At 41.0% G+C, this 22,047-nt stretch overlaps 1 protein-coding gene across 2 annotated transcripts in view; it reads right to left on the reverse strand.

The window, feature by feature from the left end:
• ATP13A4 (ATPase 13A4) overlaps nt 1-22,047 on the reverse strand; it is a 254,995-nt gene that overhangs the window by 12,978 nt on the left and 219,970 nt on the right. For both annotated transcript variants that reach the window (XM_059687405.1, XM_059687406.1), the window contains 5 exons: nt 21,340-21,419; nt 17,250-17,292; nt 13,899-14,008; nt 9,897-9,993; nt 7,824-7,896 (listed from right to left, as the gene is read on the reverse strand). In XM_059687405.1, coding sequence (XP_059543388.1) covers nt 7,824-7,896; nt 9,897-9,993; nt 13,899-14,008; nt 17,250-17,292; nt 21,340-21,419 — 403 coding nt within the window. The remainder of the gene's footprint in view (nt 1-7,823; nt 7,897-9,896; nt 9,994-13,898; nt 14,009-17,249; nt 17,293-21,339; nt 21,420-22,047) is intronic.

Consider the following 22,047-nt stretch of genomic DNA (forward strand, 5'->3'; position numbering starts at 1 on the left):
TCTGTTCCCTCCTGGAAATGTGTCTCAATGGAGAACTACTAGAGTACATTAGACTCAGTTAGGAAATAGAGCTCACAAAAAAAATCTTGCTTCCAGATGAGAATCTTAAAATATGGTATCTACATCCTCCTGAGAAGCCACACATTCTAAAAATATATATATATGAAAACGTAATGCACTGTGTAGGGCAGAGCAGGAAAGAAGCATGGGAAGGTCAGAAATTAGATACATCACATTTAAAGGTTTATATCATAGTCATGTTTCAGTTCTTGCCTTCATATCTGTCACCTCGTCCCTTTTCATAACTTATCACTGACTTCTTTGATGTGAGGAAGAAAATAAAGTGTGTATGCTTAGGTTTGTGATGGGCATTGGGTGTCCAGTTTGGGATAATAAAACCCTAAAGTAGTTTTTCACTTTGCTCAATGTGTTTTCTGGGGTAATCATTTTAAACTCTCTGTATAAAATGAATGTGTTGGAATGTCTACAAGGTCTCCAAAGGCTCTTCCAACTCATTTACTCTAAAGCTCTGTGACTAAGGCTTTACCTTTACCAATTTAAGCAATATTTCCCCAAGAGGGTGCTGGGCTAGAAGTTATGGGGTATTCAGAGAAGAAGGACTCTCATCTGTTATCAAAGAGCTTGCAGTCTAATAGAAGACATAGATGGGTTGTGTAATAAAGATTTTGTCTGGACTTTGTCCCAGACTATTGGGAGGTTATCTCAAAACCCTTGGAATAAAGAATTGGGGTGGCTTTTAACCCCATTTCCTGGGATATACCCTTTAAAATCCTTGGGATTTTTCTGAGTCAATTGGAATATCTTTGTTATTCATGGTGAGTCCTGATAGCTCATGCCAACAAGATGACTCATGGTGGGCCTGAAGAGAGTTTGTGCTATGGAGATGACTCAGGATGGGGTCTGGAATGCCAAAAAAACAAAACAAAAAACAGCTGTGTGATTGGAGAATTGGGACTTTAAACTCCTGACATCAGGCTGATCTTCAGAGAGAGAAGAGGAGCTGGGATTGAGTTCAACTTCATGGCCAATGATTAAATCAATTATGCCTCAATAATGGAACTGCCATGGAAACTCCACACATGGGAGGTCAGGTGTGTTTCCATGCTTGGCTATCCTATGCATATTATCACACATTGATTTGCCAGGAGGAAAAGGCAAACTGACTCCCCAGGGAGAGGACAATGGAGTATCATCTTTGGGACCCTTCCCAGATCTTTCCCTCTAAGTCTCTCACATTAACTGGTTCTGATTTGTATCCACTTGCTATAGCAAAACTGTAATCATATGTGTAGCACTTTTCTGAGTTCTGTGAGATGTTGATGTGAATTACTGAATCTGAGAGGTTAGTGAGAAACTCCAAATTTGTAGCCAGCTGGTCAGAAGTGCAGGTGGCATGGGAACCCCCTAACTTAAAGCTAGTATCTGAAGTAAGGACAGCCTTGTTGAGGTTGTGTCCTCCACTAGCAAAGTTTGGCCTAAATCTGGGTAGCTGATGTGAGAAGTCATTAAAGGGCACACAGAAAGGGACTCACAACGTGGGCTGTGGTCAGAGCTGAGGAAAAGTGCAAAGAGACTGTCCTTCATGTGTAAGAAGACAGAAGGCAGAGGCTGCAGTGCTTGGAGTTCTTTCTGCACTTCAATACACAAGGTAGAATGTGGCCACAGAGTTCATAAAGAGGCCATGGGTAATGAAAAGAGGTGTAATTGAATCTGTGCACCTGACTTTTCCCACTATGGACTTCTCTTTCTCAGATGCACATTGGGTTTCTGGCATTTCTTTTTATACAGAGAATAAGATAGATTGAAGTATTGGTCTCATCTGGGCAAAGTAGACTTTACCACTCCTTAATTTTGGTTTCACTGAGTGATTTTAAATGACCAAAGGAATGTTATAAGAGGTCTGAGGCCTTCTTGCACAGCTGGGCTTGCTCTCTGCTTTGCTCTGTGACCTGCAATGGGAACATGCCTAGGTCTGCTCATTCAGCCTGGCCCCAGGATGAAAAATATGGAGGAGACATGAATCAAACACATAGCCTGGACCAAGACCAACTCACCTATATTCTAAAGCAGAATGGCTTACCTGAGCCCACCTATATGCATGTTGAATGACAATCAACCTATAGACACACGAGTGCGTGTTGTAAGCCTAAGACTTTTGAGGGTAGTTTGTTAAGCAGTATTCGTGACAATAACTGATTGATTCAGAGCCCTTATATAAAGAATATTTTAACTTTTTCCAAATTAGAAATGCCTAATATTTTCTGACAAGGATTCTGTACACCTGACTATAGATAAATTTAAAAATAATGACTGCCATTTTAGGATTCTTACTAGATTCCAGAGACCAGGTGAGTGTTTTGTACATGTTATCTTTACTAGTATTTCCTCAAAAAGCAATACAAAATAGTTATCTTATCTCCTAGTTTGAGGTGAAGAAACTGAGGTTCAGAGAAGTAGAGTCCTTTGTTAAAATACCCACAGTGTATGAATGATGTAAACTCAGTGTTTTTTGCTCTACAGCATAATGCAGTGGTGTGGGTCTCATGAATTAAAAAGGATAAAACGGATCCATGAAATACAAGCTTGGGTAGCAGTATTGTTTCTCAGCAGCCAGAAAAGCTTCCTTGAATTGTCCAGGTTTCCTTAAAATGATGATGATGATGACATATGCTATCAGAGTGCATGCAGAGGAATGATATATTTTATTCAGAATTAATCATTACCTTCTCTGAGTTTCCACAGCATATTGCTCATATTGCCACTAAGGTGAAGGTGTCTTGTGTTAAATTGTGTTGTTTACACATACACTCAGCAGATATGAGTTCCCTGAGGGGGGACAACCTGTCTCATGCCACTTTTGGACCTTACTGAACCTAGCACAGGGCCTGCTCTATGGGAGAACTTAGCAGTTCTCATTCCTATTCTCAAGGTACAGATCTTAGTTGTTCAGCATCATTTGGATATAATGTAGGTATTCTTCTCTCTCTTTTTTAAAAGTATATATTTTTATTGATTTCAGAGAGGAAGGGAGAAGGAGAGAGATAGAAACATCAATAATGAGAATCACTGATCAAGAAAATAGAGATTCAAAGGAGTCACCATTTAGGGTCATTTGCAAGGTGAATGAGTAGAAGTCAGATGAAAACAGTAAGAAAAGAAAGAAGAATAAAGAGACAAGTTGGTCTCTTGGAAATTAAGAAAGCAGCGTTGGGTGTTCTGGCCCTCCTCGGGGCCAGGTGCTTCTGAATTTCTGTTCTCAGATTTTTTAGAATTATATTCCTCTATTTTCTTGATCTAATTGGAGTATATCTTATTGAAGAGAACAAAGGTGTAGCAAGGACAAATTCCTTTCAATAGGACTTCTAGGTCTATTAGAGTCGAATTGGACTTCAAGGCATATATTATTTTAATTGACTTCCCTGACTTCATATTACTTTTCTGCTGGATTTTCCCTTTAAATATACACAGGTGGGCAAAAGTAGGACTACAGTTATTTGTATGCAAAAAGGCATGCAGATTGTGATTATTATAATAGCTTTATTAACTCAAAAGACTGTCACAATTCAACTGTAAACCAGATTTTGCCTACTCCTGTATTATATCTTGTTTTATTAGGCGCCTTTGTGTGTTGATTCAGAATCTTGTGGAACCAAAGCAGGTGTGTATAGATAAGTAAGTATATAAATAAATTAAATGTGTGATAGTATTGTCTTTTGTCTCATACTAACTCAAGCTTAAGGTCAAAACCATAACCTGGGAATTTGGACATGTAGGGGTCCTTGGTAAAAGTGATTTTGCATTGATCATTTAATCATCAATGACTCAACACCTGCAGATTAATGTCCACATTTCTCAGTCAAGATTCTGTGATCTGACCCAACTCATCTTTCAAATTTTATCTCTTGATGTTTCTTTTCAAATGTCCTACAGTGTGGTTAAATTGAAAAACTCATGCTCCATATTTGTCTGCTCTCTCTTGCTCATGTTGTTTTGTTCTACTTTGTTCCCTTCTTTTAGTAAAATAATGTTTGAAATCTATCTTTCCCGTTTTGTTATAAATGCTACCTCTTCCATGAAGCCATCCTAAACATCTCTCTCTCTCTATCCTCCATTACTATCTCCTTCCTAATCTCAGATTATCAGAAGCAATCTCTGCTTTTTCTGAACTTCTTGTTTCCTGGCACTCACTACTTTAGATTTGCATTTCATTCATTCATGTATGTGAATCCCCCACTAAATTCTGAACTTTAGTGATCAGTCTTTTATACAGCAGGCATGTACATGCCTAACACATAGTAGGAGATGGACATACCTAAGAGGATGGTGAGGGGCTTTTCATTTTGTAAAGAAATTAGCCCATTACCATAATTCCATAGTACCTACTAAGTGAGATCCATATTGGTCCTTCAACTGTAAACATGCAAACATACCCCCGTACACACACAATTACCTATATACAGACTATATCAAAGAAAACTACAGATTATCAAGAGATTTTTAAAAGGGAATTTTTAGAAGGAGCAAGAACTGTGTTTTTCTTTCCTGCATCACCCTAACCCAAAGAAGTGAAGGTCATAAGAACCACCCTAAGAGAAATGGTTTTGAGGTTGAAATATCAGAGGGAAGGGAGAGGGGGCAGTGGTGACAGCAAGCTTTCTCGTTTACTGATAGGTAGCACAAGCAGAAGCTATAGGAATTAACCAAACTAGAGGTGTCTTGAGAAGAATCTGCCCAATGAGGCAGTCATCTGGGGCTAGAGGACCCTGCAATAAAAAAAGGCTTTGAGGTATGTACCACTAGAAGGCAGTTGCTGAAAGGAATTCTGAGGAGTCAGAAGGAGAGAGCACCACTATGTCAAGCAGAGGTCTAGTCCAGACCAATCCACAGAAACTCTCTGAAGAACCCAAGAACTCACCCATGGGCCCCCTACACATTGCCTGAACTGAAGATGTCTGCCATGTCAGGAGACAACTACAACACTCCCGCTTAAGTAAAAGTTCTTTGCTCTTGTTGCTCTCATATTCCCTGAAACAGATTTTGAATGTAGGTGAATAGAGACTATTGCAAGGAAAGCAGAGACCATGGCCTTCTCACCTACTGCTTGCTCCAAACCATAGGTCAGGCTTGATATAGGGAAAGCAAAGCTCTGAATTAGATGAAAACTCAAAATATTAATTTACAATACCTAGGTGTTTTATAACTAAAGATGAGTTCATTTAATAACTGGAATTGACCAGGAAATGATCTGCCTATGGGATAACTGAGCTTATAGGGATGGGAAAGCAATAGTGCCTAAAGGCAGAGGGTAAAAATAAAACAAAAATAGCTGTTTATTGACTCCATTTCTCAGCTACACCTTGAGCCCAGCCCATTTACCAAACTAGCTACATGTTTGTTGAATAATATTTGGATAAAGTGCTGCCATTCTGATAGAACATCATGCTTCTGAACTATTACCCTTCTGAGACTTTTTCTCCCACTGGCAACAATGATTCTGCCTTGAGTCATTCCAAGTTTCCCACTGAGCCTACTCTGAGATGAGAGGGTAACTGGCCAACTGGCGTGAAAATCAACAGGATATTGCCATGAGAAAAAGTAAAGTATACCCCCTGCCATGGGAGTCAAATTCATAACCAATATCATGAAATTAATTATGTAAGAGCTCAAAATAACTTACTCAAGGTCATCTGGCATTCTGAGGAAAGGCTAAGACTACCACCCAATGGTTTGGATTTCTAATCAGTCTACTTGTACACAGTCAAATTCTTTTCAAGGGCTCACCAAATTAGCATCATTGCAAAAGAAGAAAAAGAATATAGAAGCACCTGGTGATATTAATTTTGTAACAATGCTCATAGTATGTGGGGCATTGTATTATTTTACTTCACATGTATTCTTTTTTATTGATTTTTTTTTTCCAGAGAGGAAGGGAGAGGGATAGAGAGTTAGAAACATCAATGAGAGAGAAACATCGATCAGCTGCCTCCTGCACACTCCCTATTGGGGATGTGTCCGCAACCAAGGTACATGCCCTTGACTGGAATGGAACCTGGGACCCTTCAGTCCGCAGTCAGACGTTCTAGCCACTGAGCCAAACCGGTTAGAGCTTATTCTTTTATCTGATTCTCAGAACCCTATGAAGACATTTTCTATGAGGAGGTTATTTGTTTTATAAATAATTTGCCGAAGGTCGCAGAGATGGGAGCAGTGGAGGATGGCAATGGCCTTCACCTTCATGCTACTGACTGCTAGAATAGCTCTTGGAACTTCCTGGTGTTCTTTTTCCTTTATGGCATCACTGACCATATTCATAAGTAACATGTAACTTACTTAAAAATATCCAACACTGCAAAGCAATACTATTAATTCAAAATTATCTAGTCATGTGAATATTAATAACATCCTATATAATAAAAGCCCAGTGACTAAAAGGCGGAATGACCAGAACGACCGGTCGACCAGTAGCTATGACGCACACGGACCACCAGGGTGCAGACATTCAATGCAGGAGCTGCCCCCTGGTGGTCAGTGTGCTACCACAGTGGGAGCATCACTTGGCTGACTGGGATGAGCCGCTGCAAACCCTGGGCTGATGGGCAGCAACCCGGGCTGTGATTGTAGCCTCCTCACCCCAGGCTCCTCCTCCTTGCTCCCTGATGCCTCCTCCGGATGCCTGCAGGCCATGTAGCACTGCTGCTGCCAGGCTCCCAGTGGTGACCCTGAAGACTGGGAGGCGGGTTCGTGGCTACTGTGGGACTGAGGCTTACTCCCCCACCTCTCAGTGCTATTGTCCCTGGGCCCAGCCCCAGCCGGGTTCCCTGAAGAGGCTAGTACTCCCGCTCCACAAAGATGCCAGACCAGGGAGCAGCTGTGGGTGGGTCCACAGTCCTTCAGCTGACTGGGATGAGTGGCGCTCTCACAGCGGGCCAATCCCTGCAGGCCACACCCCTTACCAGTGCATGAATCCCATGCACCGGGCCTCTAGTGTAGAAAATATTTCTATGGGCTATGAATAGACATTTCAATCCTAAGAATCAAAATTTATATTACTTACATCTCTGATTCTGATAAATTTTGTCATTGTATTGATATAATAAATGACTTCAATATCAGTTCTATGCTTTAAGATTCAACATGAAATTCACAGTTATTAATATCCTGCCCTGCCTGATGTTTTACCTGTTATTTTTCAAAAAACTTTCACTGTTGAACAAGGGAAAAGAGATGACTGCATCATTCTTTTTCTTTCCTCTGTTCAGGCAGTCACCTTTCTCACTTATTGTTATATCGAACCTGAGTTCTTTGATAAGAAATACTGTATCAGTGTCATCTGCAAGGAAGGAAACGAGCAATAGCTGCTGCAAGCATACACCTTGCTTTTGAGAGAATTTCACGAGAATAAAATGCTAGCATTTGTTCTCACACATGAAAGACTAAGCAAGAATCTGGTTTCACGTCAACATGAAGCATAGCTGAATAATGGAAAGTGACCTTTGGGCTTTAAGGATTCCCTTTCTAGATTTCCTATACATTTTTCAATGCACCAGGCACAAACCTACAAAGAACTCAAAATACATTGACAATTTTATGAGGCTAAAACCTATTTGTTTTCAGGATATTTAATGTCATGTCTGAGGACTTTAAGCCTCAATTTTCCCTCAAAACGACTTTCAAAAAAATTCATAGGAAATGAGGTTTTTGTAGTTAAGATGCATCTTTTTCTGAAGCTCTTACTTGTGTGAACATGTCTAGAATGTCATAGATAAATACAAATAATATAGTTTATTTACTAAAGAGCTTACTTGTTAAACACACCATCAAGGTAATGGCTATATCTTGCACGATATACTGGTAATTCCCAAAGAGTTGCAGTTGCTGAAAAGGAAAGAAAAGTGGGTATGACTATTGCTTCTGCCATTGTAGCATTTTATCATTTCTAACACTTTTTGAAAATAGTTAAGAAACAACTGTTACTTTTCTCTCCTCCTTAGGAAGAAAGTGACTTACCTTAGGTTTATAGCATCTTATTGGAGAGAATGAAACCAGATCACTGTTTTCCCAGTGTTTTACCTAATTCCATATTAGCAATGGGGGTGTGCCAGTTGGGAAACACCCTCTTACTGGCCACAGTAGTTCTGGCACCTATAGTGTCAGCCTGAATGGTTGAATTTTTAACATAATATATTGAAGCCTAAAAGTTCCCTGGGAATTTCAAACTTAAATTTAAAATCAAGGCAAAGAAATACTCAACAGGTTTCTCTCCATTTTTGTTCATAGCTTGAGTTTACACCATAGTGCTCTTGGGGGTTCATTCACTTTCCCAAATTGAACAAGTGCTCCTACCCCAAATAAGCCCACTGCAAACTTCAGTCTGGTATACCTGCCTTTCTGAGATTTAGATAGACACAGAGCTTCCTTTATGTTCACATGTATGGAGTTGAAGTATTTAAATAAGAGTCAACATCTCTAGGGACCTGCCTTGCAATATTCCTTCTGCAGCCAGGTAGGTCTGTTTATCTGCTACACAGCTATTGAATGAGCACTAAATTATAATCTGACTCTGACTACTTTACAGACCAGATATATGCAAATGAAAAACATTTCTGGCCTCTTACAGGGTGAAAAGGCCCAGAAGTTTCCGGGTGCAGGTCCTTGGGGGACCTTCTAATTTAGGTCTAGACCATCAGAGTGGATGGCTTCTGCATGGACTAGGGTTCCAACTCTATCCATGAGACTTGGGGACTGAAGTTCTGCTTTCCTATTTTTGAGAGGATGAAAATGGTTCATCAGTGTCCCTCTCATCCTATAATTCTTCTTCTGTCTCCTTTGCCCTTCTCATATCTTTTGCCCTTATTTTCTGCTCAGAATGGTAAAATGATATATATGCAGGGTGAGATGAAATAGGGAGGAATTTTTAAAAGCAGTTTCAGTTTTTATTCTAGGAGCAGCTTATATAGAATTACAGAGGGCTTTGGGAAGCAGCCAGCCTTAACTTTCCAGAGGCAGATAAAGGCTTGGCAAAGGACAAGATCTAATTTGTTCTTAGTAATAGAGGAAAAACTTGAATCTAGGCTTCCTGACTCCTAAGCCAGGTCTTGTTTCTATGCACCCAGTTGCCCCTTAGCCCTCTGTGTATGTGATCCTTGCCAGTAGTGGATGCTGGAGTCCTATGGCCCTTTCATTCACCTCTCAGATGTCTCAGAAAAATAGCAGACTAATTCCCTACCTGAAGTGGTTCCTGAACCTGTTGCCTCATTTTACTTCAGAGCAAGTTATGACTGAACTAATGAAGTGTACTTTCAACCTGAACATATTTCTTCCATACAGCTAATTAATTCTTAAGTGTTTATTTTTATCATTTAATTTAGAATGTCATTTTTTAAAGAATTGCTCATCCTTTACTAATGGCACATCTAACTGTGTAATTTCTGGGCAGGTTCAGAAACAAAGTTTGGGCATGGAAGTTTTTCTAGCCTTTGAATCTTTCAAAGTCAAATTCAACAACTTCTCTTTCTTTTGATCTCTTCTTAGTCTTTTGCCAAAAATATTCCACAGTTGGTGACTGATCCATTTCCTGCTGAGTTATATCTAGGCTGCTCTGAAGCTTTCTTCATTATCCACGGGAAGAAATAAAGGCTTGAAGAGGTCAAGTGTCTTGAGAAAAACAGCACTCCTACAAAACGGAGCCACATCTCTTTATTTCTAGCTCCATGTTTCATGCACAGCTATGCCAAGTTCCCAGTTTATAGAGATCTACTTTGAGAATTGTCATTTATTTATAAAACATTAAATCCTGTGTAGGAGCTGCGCCCCATCAAGAATAAACCAGGGATGTAAATGCAATTAGAACTAGAAAAAATTACTTTGGTTCATACCCAATAGAGCAGTGATGCACCAATAAACTGGATTATTCCATACATGGTCAAGTATTTAAATACCCCAAAGGATGAAACCAGAGCAGCACGGCCTTCTCTGTTTAAGAAAAAATAAGAATACTGATTATGCATGATACACATCTTCCATTCTCCTTTATATTTCAAAAGGAGTTTAATTTTTAATAGCTATTGACATACATTCACTTAACCACTGATTCACCCTCTCAACTATTTCAACTGTTTATTTAATTACTCACTCATTCATTCTCTCCTTTCATCATTACCTCACTCATTAATTTATAAATTCACCTTTATTTAGAGTTTATGAGGTACCAAAATTATGCTAAGAGTCATAGAGGATATCAATAAATCAGGCTCAGTCTGTATTTTCAACAAGCTTTCAGTGAATTAGGTAGATTAACATGTACATTATAAATACAATACATTATGATACGGTGAAAAATGTCAAGCATTGACTTGACTGTGACTCATGGCACCCGAACAACACTTGCTTCCTGAGGACTGAACAGTGTGTGCCTCAGAGTCCCTTAGAGATATAGAGCTAAAGTACTGGTGCTCTCACATTTTAGGAAGTGTGGATGGGACTCCAATATTTGAAACAAAATAGGTTTTGCTGGTTTCAATACACCACGAAGAACCCAGGGTAATAATCTGAGCTGGTGTGAAGATCAAAGGAGATAAAGACAAAGTAAAAATTGCAGCTTAAAAAGTAAATATTTCTCCCCTTAAAAAATTCTGCTTGTGCCCTAACTTGTTTGGCTCAGTGGATAGAGCATCGGCCTGCGGACTGAAGGGTCCCAGGTTCGATTCCAGTCAAGGGCATGTACCTTGGTTGCGGTCACATCCCCAGTAGGGAGTGTGCAGGAGGCAGCTGATCGATGTTTCTCTCTCATCGATGTTTCTACCTCTCTATCCCTCTCCCTTCCTCTCTGTAAAAACTCAATAAAAAAGATATGTAAAAAAAGAATAAATCTCTTAGGTGCCTGGCAACCTAATAAGCTTGCTATTTATAAAAAAAATAAAATAAAAAAAAATCTGCTTAAAAAAAAAATTCTGCTTGAGCCATTGCTCCTTTAACTGAGGCTTGGTGGGGTGATGGATTATAACAGGCTAAAGAAAACAAGGTGAGGCGGTTGTGCAATAGGGGTGTGGGAACTTGGGAAACAACCCTTCCTGCAGCCTCCTCTTGTTTAGGCAGAAGCCAGTCCACAAGTGAGGCAGCCCACATCCTCTTTGTTTCCAGATCCCAGTGACAGGGACACCTACACTGCTCAGAGACTGTCAACAGAACAGGGACAAGGGATGGAAAACCTAAAAGCTAAATAATAACCACATTGCCTCAGGCAAATGAGAAAGGCCAGGAGGGAGCTGGGCCAAGAGGCTGTGGGCCGCTATCTTCCTCCAGGCTATGAGGCACCACCATGTGTTTTCAGCACAGTGAGTGGGGCAGAAGACAAGCTGAGAAGGGGCAAGCATGTGAAGCCTGGATCATCTTCTGAGATAAATTTTGTGATTCCATCCTTTATTTTCTGTATTGTGTATATTTAAAAAAAAAAAATAAGATTCAGACTCAAAGGAAAGTGCAAAAAAACATGGCAAGTAAAGAATAAAGGTTGTTTGCATGGACCTCCAGAATTACTGCTGTTCCTAATCAGCATGAATCTTAAGCAGCTCATTCATTTATTTATGCATTCCACAAACAGTAATGCATGCTCTGATGCATCCAGCGTAGTGTGAGGCACAATGATAAGAAATGAATCAGGTAAAGGACTTGAACTACAACAGTGTTTCAAAAGGAAAAAATGAAAACCCATGGATCTGGACTTATGCATCTAAATCTGTACCTCATGTCCCTGTAGAGCCATGGTCGGCAAACTGTGGCTCGCCAGCCACATGCGGCTCTTTGGCCCCTTCAGTGTGGCTCTTCCACAAAATACCACGTGCGGGCGTGCACATACAGTGCGATTGAAACTTCATGGCCCATGCACAGAAGTCGGTATTTTGTGGAAGAGCCGGTATTTTGTGGAAGAGCCACAGTAAAGGGGCCAAAGAGCCGCATGTGGCTCGCAAGCCGCGGTTTGCCGAGCCGCAGTTTGCCGACCACTGCTCTAGAGGATGTTTGCTCCATAATAAGCATGCATCAAGGAGAGCAAGGGTACAATGAGCCTAACAGAGCTGAACCACATCTAATTTTTATAAATCTATGAAATATAGAAGCAAAGAGTTTCTACCCTGAAGTCTTACTAAGCCATCTGCCACTAGAGAAATCATGCATCCTGACTTGTAATTTAAAACAGTATATTGCATTCATAAATGCATCAGGCCACATGCATAAGAAAGGACACCTGAAGTTCAAATACCACTGCCTTTTGGTGGACCAACCAGGCACCTTGTGCAAGCACCCTGGAGTTTCAACTCCCTATGCAAGGTCTCCACACCTGGTGCTCCAGCTTCACCTCCAAACTCCCACATGAGAATCCTCACAGCACAATTGGACTATTGGGGCCCTGCACTCTCCAATTAAAACCCTATTCCTAAATATGGCTCTGCATCCCCCCACCTGGAATCCCCTCCCAGCTACTTTCTGTTCACAGATATCCTGTCCATCCTTTAAGTTGCAGCTCTCCTGCTGATGCCTTCCCTCTGGCTAGAGCTATCATACTAAACTGCTTGGAAAGTTACTGTATTGTTGGATGTTAATTTATTTAAAACGAATTTATTTGAGCACCTCTCACTTATCATGCAGAAGTTCCTCTGTTTTGTGATGATATCTCCATCTATTTATATTCTTCACTGGGATGTAAGTCCTCCAGGGCAAGGTTCTGTCTCATTCTTAATCCCACATATTTCCAAACACAATATTTAAAAAGAGCTGTGTTGATGATGGAAAGCATGAATGAGGGCAAGGGTCCTGAGCATTCTCGTTTTGTAGTTGCCATGACATCAATGAGTGAGGCACTAGAGGTAGCAAGAAAAAGGCTTGGAGAGAGTCTCCAAAAGCAATGAAACATGATGCCAGGTAGGCTAGGAGTGGAGAAGAAGAAAGAGTAGAAGGAACTCTGAGCTTCTGAGCCTGGATGAGGGACTCTAAGAACCAAATTGTCCTCAGAAGCAGGGAACCTGGGAGTTAGAAAGAGGAGGCAGGGGAGGATGATGTTTGAGACTGTGGAAGGACACAGTTGCAGCAACCCAGTTTCTAGCTGTCTTCCTGACAGGGGCATGGAATTTCTAGCCTGGAGCCTTTAGGTGAGTGATTCCTGCCAGCAGCTGCCTATTCAGATGCACCAAGGGATACGGCAGAGAACTTCCCGGGGCATATCTCAAGATTTGATGATGTCTTCAAGGCTATTGATCTGAAAGTTACCTAAAGTTAACCCGCAACAGAAGAATAAGACTTATGTACAAATATAGAACCTATTGTATTATTCTTAACTACATTTAAAATATGAGTAAAGACATCGGAAATGAGAGGAGGCAAGGGAAAAATAAACCATTTTTCATTCCTTCCCCTCCCTAACTATTGCCAATCAATTGTAAAAGTATTTTATGAAATCATTTTGGATGTTCATTAATTTTTTTGGGGGGGGGACATACCACTATTTGGGGAACCTATCTGATGGAATGTTCCCTTTCTGCTTCCTCACCCTGTCAACTGCTGAGAGGAAGGTTCCAGTAAGCTGCCAATGTACAACATAAAGGAAAGGAGAAATAAGAAAAGCAATTACTTTTTAAATACCAACTCTAGCTTTCAGCTCTCCACATGACACAGCCATTTATCCTTTAAGGCTCAGCCAAAGTCACCTTTTTGTGGCTTTTACCAGCATTCTCAAGCAGCACTAATGGCTCCCTTGCTTGGTACTCCAACAGCACTTTACCCATATGTCTCTTGTGACAATTATCACTAAGTTATAGCTGAATTCTGCCTAGAGCCAGACTCTGAGCCCATCAGTCATGGGGGTTCAAAAGGAAGAAGTGGCTTACTTGATGAGATGAGGCACACACTCGATGTTGGCTGTTTTTGAGGTGAAAGGTGAGGCTACAGATGCCTCCTGCTCTGACAAGGAAATACCCGCATGAGCCATTTTCAAAGCCTGAAATGACAAATCCATGTTACACCAATGACTCCTCAGGCCAGGTTTTAACCACTTAAACACCATGAGGCTATTCTTAACATTATAGAGTTTATAACTTTGCACATTTCCACCCCTAGATTTCTGATTATGTTGTCCCTTCCCCTGGGATATCCTTTCTCCCCTGATCTAACTCACCAACTAAAGAGATGCCAATTAAACAATGATTCAGAGGAAGAAGAATGGAGTGTGTGTGTGTGTGTGTGTGTGTGTGTGCATGCGCACGCACATGTATGTGTGTATATGTCTCTGTATTGGTTGTGGAATATAGACATTCTATATAATAAAAGGCTAATATGCAAATTGTCCCCTTGACCAGAAGTTTGGGAGTTCAACTGGGAGTTCGACTAGGGGGTGGGGCGGGCCAGCCAACTGCCCATGCCAGCCCGGCCCAATTGGCCCTGATTGGGGCAGGTTGGCCAGACCCATCTGTGCACAAATTTGTGCACTGGGCCCCTAGTAATAAGTAAATAGGAGTAGTCATTCAATAAATCTATTTAAAAAATGACAGCATTTGGATAGACATTTATTATCACAGTTCTTACACTTAACAGGTCATCTTGATGATCAATAGGAAAATAAATCCAAACCCCACCATTCCCTAAGCTTCCTGACCCAGCCAACCAGCTAACTGCTAGAATAAAATATGGGGCATACAGCATCTTCCCTGGACACAGGAACTAGATCACACTCATCAATGACTCATACCAGTACATGTGTTGCCTCATTGAAATGAAGACTAATTTATTTCTCATCAAGACTGAAAACTGTTCACAGAAACAGACTCAGAGACACAGAGAAAAAACTGATGGTTGCCAAGATGGGAGGAGGGCTGGAGAGCTGGGTGAAAATAGTAAAGGGATTAAGATGTACAAATTGGTAGCTACAAAATAGTCATGGGGATGTAAAGTACAGCATAGAAAATATAATCAATAATATTGCAATAACTAGATATGGTGTCAGATAGGTGCTAGAATTATTAGAATTATTAGGGGGATCACTTAGTAAATTATATAAATGTCTAATCACTGGGTTGTGCACCTGAAACTAACCTGAAAATAATATTGAATGCCAACTCAGATTTAAAAATAAGAAAAGAAATATTGTATTTCTAAGAGTAATTATAAACATATCAAATGAAAATACTTAAAGAAAAAAAAAGACTGAGCCCTGGCCAAGTGGCTCAGTTGATTGGAGTGTCCTCTCATACAACAAAAAGTTTGGTTCCTGGTCAAGGCACTTAACTAGGATGTGGGTTCAATCTCTGGTCAGGGGACATGGAGGAGCCAACTGGTCAATGTTTCTCTCATCAATGTTTATTTCTCTCTCTCTCCCTTCCCTTCTCTCCAAAAATCAATAAACATATCCTTGGGTGAGGATAATAATAGTAACAATGATAATTTTTAGAAGACTAGAACTTTTCAGAAAGTGCACAGATCAGTGACCAATAAGGAGGCCAGAAAGCCCTATATCCTACAGGAATGTGTGGGCATAAAGTAATATTGTGTATTTTTGCTGCCCTGTAGAACTACAAAGTACCTGGATACTGTAACCAGTGCATACTAAATTCATGGTCAACAAATATTAAAATATTTCCTTCTTCCTCTCTGCTCTCTTAGTATTTTGCATCTCTATCATATAATTTAGTACCATCTCCTTTATGATAGGGTTATTTTTATGCATGTTTCTTTCTCCCAGCAGACAATTAACTCTTTAGGGGCAGACGCTATATCCCTTTTAGCACTTGATTTAATTGTTTTGTTCTAAACTCCACATAATTAATGAGACTAGGCACTCATTTTAAATTTTGAAGAGTGGATTAAATGCTAGTTTCTCATGAAGTATAAGGCAGGAAAATTCATAATAGTTCTCTAATTATGGACATGGTTTTACACAGAACTTTGAATAAAATACTTAAGAGAGAAGTAAAAGAAATACCCAGATATTAAGTATCTAATAGGCTTTGAAAATACAAAGCAATCCTCTTCACTTCTTGTCTCACACTTGTTCTTGTGTGCATAAATCTTCAAAGTAGAGTATTACTTCAACCATATCTTTAAAACTAATATTATAAAACATGTACTGCCTTCTATTGTGTATAAGAAGTAATCTGCTGAGAATCATTAAATTTTGGTTTTGTTATCGTGTGTAACAACTGAATAGTTTGTTCTAAAAACACACAGAAATTGCTAAATATTTTGCTTATCTTGGTTCAGTCATCAATTTATATGAAGACTGAAGCCAATAAATCAAGAGAAGGATGAGACTTGGATGGGCTGCAACAGAAGAATTGGGAAAGATTACTAAGAGCAAAGAAGTGTTATTGGAGACCAAGGTTAGGATCATCTATATCCTCATATGCCCAGTTACCATGTTCAGATACAAAAGTTGGGCAGTGAGCAGGGCTGATAAGAAAAAAGTGGATTCATTTGAAATACGGTGTTGGAGGAAAGCTCTACAGATACCCTGGACTGCCTGAAAGATGAACAAATGGAGCACATTAAGCCTGAAACATTGATGAAGGCAAAAATGACAAAACCGAAGCTGTCCCATTCAGGCACATCATGAGAAGGCAAGGCTCTTTGGAAAAGACAATAATGTTGGGGGAAATAGAAAGCAGCAGGGAGAGAGGAAGACAAATATGAGATGAATTGACCCCATAAGAGCAGCCCTAAGCATGACTGCACAGGAGCTGAGCAGGGCTACCGAGGACAGGACATTATAGACATCACATATTCATAGGGTCACCCAGAGTCAGAGCTGACTCAGCAGCAGGAAACACACACGATTTCATTGAGTGTAAAAATTTGGAGGTAAAGTCAACTTTGAAAAACTAACCCTGAAATAGAAGTTTGGCACAGAGGATGAGGATGAGAGCGGCAGGATGAGAAAATAATGCAATTTGCACATAATTCAAAATCTTTAATCATTAGTTTCAAACTTTTCCTCCACTGAGGATTTACCAACTGTGTGACTTCGGGTAAAAAAAAGAATTCACTTCCCTGGACTCATTTTCTTATTGATAACATGAGAGATTTAAACCAGCTAGTCTTGTAATATCCCTCTCAATCTTAAATCGGGAAATCACAAATAATCAAGTGATTGTGGCAGAAGGGTGAAGAGACAGACCCCAGGGGACTGTGTGGTTTTTAAGGGGGGTATTAGCAAACTGCCTGCATTAGCATAAGTACTTTATACTCACCCCACAGTCATTGGCTCCATCTCCACACATGCCCACATAATAACTGCAGGGGAAAGTAAGAAAAATTAATAACAATGCTTCACTTGAATAATTTCTATCAGAGTTAACTCAAATGTGATGTGTGTCTGTGAGAGATAGAGGAAGAGAGAGAAAGTCCTGAAGACATGTGGAATCAGGCTTCAGGAAAATAGGAAAAATAGTTTCAGAGGAATGAGGCCATTGTATTAATTAAATTGTTTCCATCAACCATATGAAAGTGGTAGTGATATTGCAGGAATGTCTACAAAGATCATCACATACTTCAAAAGAAGCCCTGTTTTATTATAATCACCAAGGTGAAGTTTAAGGGTGCATAGTCATAATCATAGCACTTGCCACAGAACCTCATGCATAGATCATGACCTAATCCATCCGTGTTTTGGTTGCTAACTGCTGCTGAGAGTTTGGAGTGAGAGCAGCAGGATGAGAAACATTTGGGAAATAGTATAACAGATATAACTGGAGCTAGATACACATACTCTTGAAGCATTTTAGAGTGAAAATGAAATAATATGCTCCCATTATACCACCTTGGTGTGCAAACACAGTGATATAAAATAAAAGAGTAAACATTAAAGCTGCTGCAAAAGAATAAGGAATTTCTGATTCAAGACATACTCTGTCTTCTATTATAAATAAACTAGAGGCTTGGTGCACGAATTCATACACCAGTGGGGTCTCTCGGCCTGGCCTGCAGGATAGGGCTGAAACTGGCTCTATGATGCACACTGACCACCAGGGGGCAGACGCTCAACACAGGAGCTGCTGTGATGCACACTTTCCATTTACAGAGAAACAGCAGTACGGACTTGGCCAACAAAGCAACACTTGGCTTCCCCCAAGTCCCCCAAGTGGGACACAGGCCCCGCCACCACCCCAGAGCAACAGCCCACCAAATTGCAGCTACCGCTGCCAAGACCCCAATGGCCAGCCTGGAAACAGGTCACTGTGGGCTCCAGGTAATGACTTCATCTAACAAAACCTGGCTTCTTCTCCCTAGTGACTAGCCTCCCTGGAATTTCTTCAGCCCAGGAACATGACTTGCTTTATAGCCAGGTGGAAACATCTTACACTTTAACCAAATGTCTGTGAAGCGTTTTCCTGTGCCTCATCTCATTTGATCCTCACCGAAGTCCTGGAGTAGGTAGATAGGAGACGCAGTGGAATCCTATTTTCTTTTCATTAGCCAGAAAACAGAGATTTAGAAAGCTTAGAAACTTGACCTGACTGAAAAGAAGTAAGAAATGGTGGACCTTGAAAATGACTTCAGGTTTTCTCACTGCTGCAGTTAAATATTTTACCCTTTGTTCTCCCTGTGTGATCTACAATAATAATCTCCTTCGTGTTGATATTTACTGCTGTGTTGCTGACAACTACCCGAAAGAGAAGTTGGGGTGTTTCACTGGGCTGGAAAAAGTTTAGCTAAGTCAGAAAGCAGGTCTAATTAAGCAAGTTTATTCTATATCTATAAAAGGCAAGTTGACTTTCACATGTGCGATACATATAAAGCTCTTGCTGGCACCAATTGCATGCGTGTGTTTCTATCTGTCATTGTCGATGTGAATTTGGTTGACACTTCTATTATAGAGAAAGGGCGAATAGCAATATTAAAAGATTTCCTCATTAATTTCCTTTCAATGTTCATGAATTCTAGCATTGGGCCACTAGTCCTATCTAATAAAAGAGAAAAATGGTAATTGGCGTACGACGATACCCTTTTCATTGGCTAATCAGGGCTATATGCAAATTAACTGCCAACTATGATTGGCAGTTAACTGCCAACTAAGATTGGCAGTTAACTGCCAACTAAGATTGGCAGTTAACTGCCAACAAGATGGCGGTTAATTTGCATATGTAGGCACAATGCAGGGAGGCAAAAGGGAAAGCAGGAAGAAGCCCTCTGCCACTGACAGTGATCAGAAACCCAGGGGGGAGCTAAGAGCTGGGGGGCAGGGCAAAGGCGGCCCTGGGGCCGCCTTTCCCCTGCCCCCCAGCCATGATCGGAGAATCAGGCACCTTTGCCGCCCTGGCCAGTGATAGCAGGAAGTAGGGGTGGAGCCAGCGATGGGAGCTGGGCATGGTTGAAGCTGGCAGTCCCAGGAGCTAGGGGTCCCTTGCCTGGGCCTAAAGCAGAGCCCACGATCGCGGGGCCGCTGCAGCTGCGGGTCCCCACTGCCCGGGCCGGACGCCTCAGCCAGAGGCCTCAGGCCTGTTCAAGGGGCTGATCCGGTGATTGGTGATCAGAGGGTGATGAGGGTCAACTCCTCTGGCCGAGGCATCAGGCCTGGGCGGGGGGCTGAGCCGGGGATTGGGGGGATATGATGGTCCCCTTGCCCAGGCCTGAAGCCTGGGTCAGAGGCATCAGGCTTGGGCGAGGGGTGGAGCAAGCGATCAGAGGGAGATGGGGGTCCCCTGCCCAGGCATGATTCCTGGGCCAGAGGCCTCAGGCCTGGGCGAGGGCCAGAGCCAGTGATCGGGGGGAGATGGAGGTCCCCTGTCCAAGCCTGACACCTCTGGCGGAGGCGTCAGGCCTGGGCAAGGGGCCAATCCTGCGATTGGAGGGTGATGGGGGTCAATGCCTGAGGGCTCCCAGTATGTGAGAGGGGGCAGGCTGGGCTGAGGGACACTCCCCCCCCCCCACACACACACACCCAGTGCACGAATTTCGTGCACCGGGCCCCTAGTATTATATAATGGCCATGTAAGTGAAATAATCATTTTAAAAGGCGAAAGATTTATACGATCTGAAGAGAAACCAGAGTATGAAATAATCATTTTAGACACTGGTTACTAACCCAGACTCAAGGCATTATGGGAGCTAATGAGCAGTTTTTGAAACTCCTCCAAGAATGTGGGCAACAAAAAATAATAGTAAAAGCAGTCTCCTGATTTTACTATTAAAATATTTAAATATTTTAATAATATTAAATTTAATATTTTAATATTAAATATTTTAATATTATTAAAATATTAAAATATTTAAACTATTTAAATATTTATCAGTATTTATTTAAAGTTTCACTATTCTCTATTCCTTTTCACTTTTCAGAAATCCATAGCCCAGAAATTGCAACATTCCCAGGAAGTAATAGTTAGGTTTGGACTAAAGAAGAACCATTTCATTCTGATGTGACATGGTCATCCTTATTTTTAATAAATAAGAAAGGACTTTCTTTTCTTTTTTATTTTGGCCTCTACACCCACTCCCTGCCAGGGCCAGATACAGTGAGAATATCTTTCACCTCTTTCAAGGAAGATCTGAAATCATTCATGTATCTTTTAATGAACCCACCTCAAATAATTCCAGGTGAGAACTCATATGCTTCCTCATTTTTTCCCCATTCTGAGCTATAGAAGCCCTTCCTGTTTGTATTCTCTATATCCAAGCAGGCAATCTTCCTCTAAGATATGCCTTGTGGGCCACAGAACAAATGTTCTCTGGAACAGTGAGCTTCTGAAATGTCCCTCAGGGATCCCCACCTCCTGGTACTTGGGGTATTGGGCAATGCTCTTCCTTGAGTGTGTCTAGACCTAGTGAGTTGCTTCAAATGAAGGGAATATAGTGAAAATTATGGGATGTCATTTCTGATATAGAGATATAAAAAATGTTGATCTCTCTCTCTCTCTCTCTCTCTCTCTCTCTCTCTTTCTTTCTTCTTCCTTGCTCACTCTTATGGAAGCCAGTGACCACATTGTGAGCTTCCTTGTAAAATGATTAATGTAGCAAGGAACTGAGGGTGGCATTTGTCCAACAGCCAATGAAAACAGAGGCTCAGCCCAACCAGCCTCAAGGAACTGAATCCTACCAACAACATGTGAGTTAGGCTGGTGGCAGATCCTTCTCCCTTAAGTGCTGAGATGTCTGCAGTTCTGATGGACACCTGATTAGAGCCTTGTGAGAGATCTGGAGCCAGACATAGCGTCATCTGAGCACACGTGGATGCCTGATCCACAGAACTTCAAAATAATAAATAGCATCATTCTAAGTTTTGGTGTAATTTGTTACACAGTAGATAATGAATACACTATCCTTTCATGCAATAACACCTACTTTAATTTCTGAAATTCTTCAACAAGGCTTGATTTTTGCCCAGGAGACATTCTTGCAAAAATGGTTCCATTCACCAGAATCTAAAGAGAAAAACAACTTTTGCAATAAGCTTAGAAAGAAGAACACTTCCACAGAAAAGGACAGCCCTGAAAAATCATTTCTGGCCACTGTTTGAATATAGCATTGGGTCGTGGTCATTAGACTAAATGTCAGGAAAGGGAATAAGGGGATTTAATGCTTTAATATGTAACTTTCATTCTCAGTCCTCCATCAAAACTCTATTAATTCTTTCCAGGCCATTTTTCCCAGATGGGTTAACCTCTAATTAATAATAATAACAAAGAAGCAACAGAGTGCTTAAGGAAATATAGGGTCTCTGTGTTTTTTTTCTGAACTCTGTCTCCACACTTGTAGCATAGAGAGAGAAAGGAGCAATAAATCTAGAGTTGAGAAATAAGCTTCTATTCCCAGCTCTGTCCCAATTAGCTGCACAAACCATCAACAAGCGACTTAACCTCTCTGAGTCTCAGCCTTCCCATCTGCACAAGGAGGAATTGGACTGAGAGCTTTTTTGAGGCCTTTGGGGACTAGATTCTATGGTCCTGGACTGGGAAGATGACAGAATTTCAAGACATGGAGAACAGATGGCTGCTGCCCTGGGCTTGTGTGCCACTTATCTCCTTCACAATGACAGCACAGCCCTGCACA

The sequence above is a fragment of the Myotis daubentonii genome, chromosome 3, assembly GCF_963259705.1.
Source record: "Myotis daubentonii chromosome 3, mMyoDau2.1, whole genome shotgun sequence".
Taxonomy (NCBI): Eukaryota; Metazoa; Chordata; class Mammalia; order Chiroptera; family Vespertilionidae; genus Myotis; species Myotis daubentonii.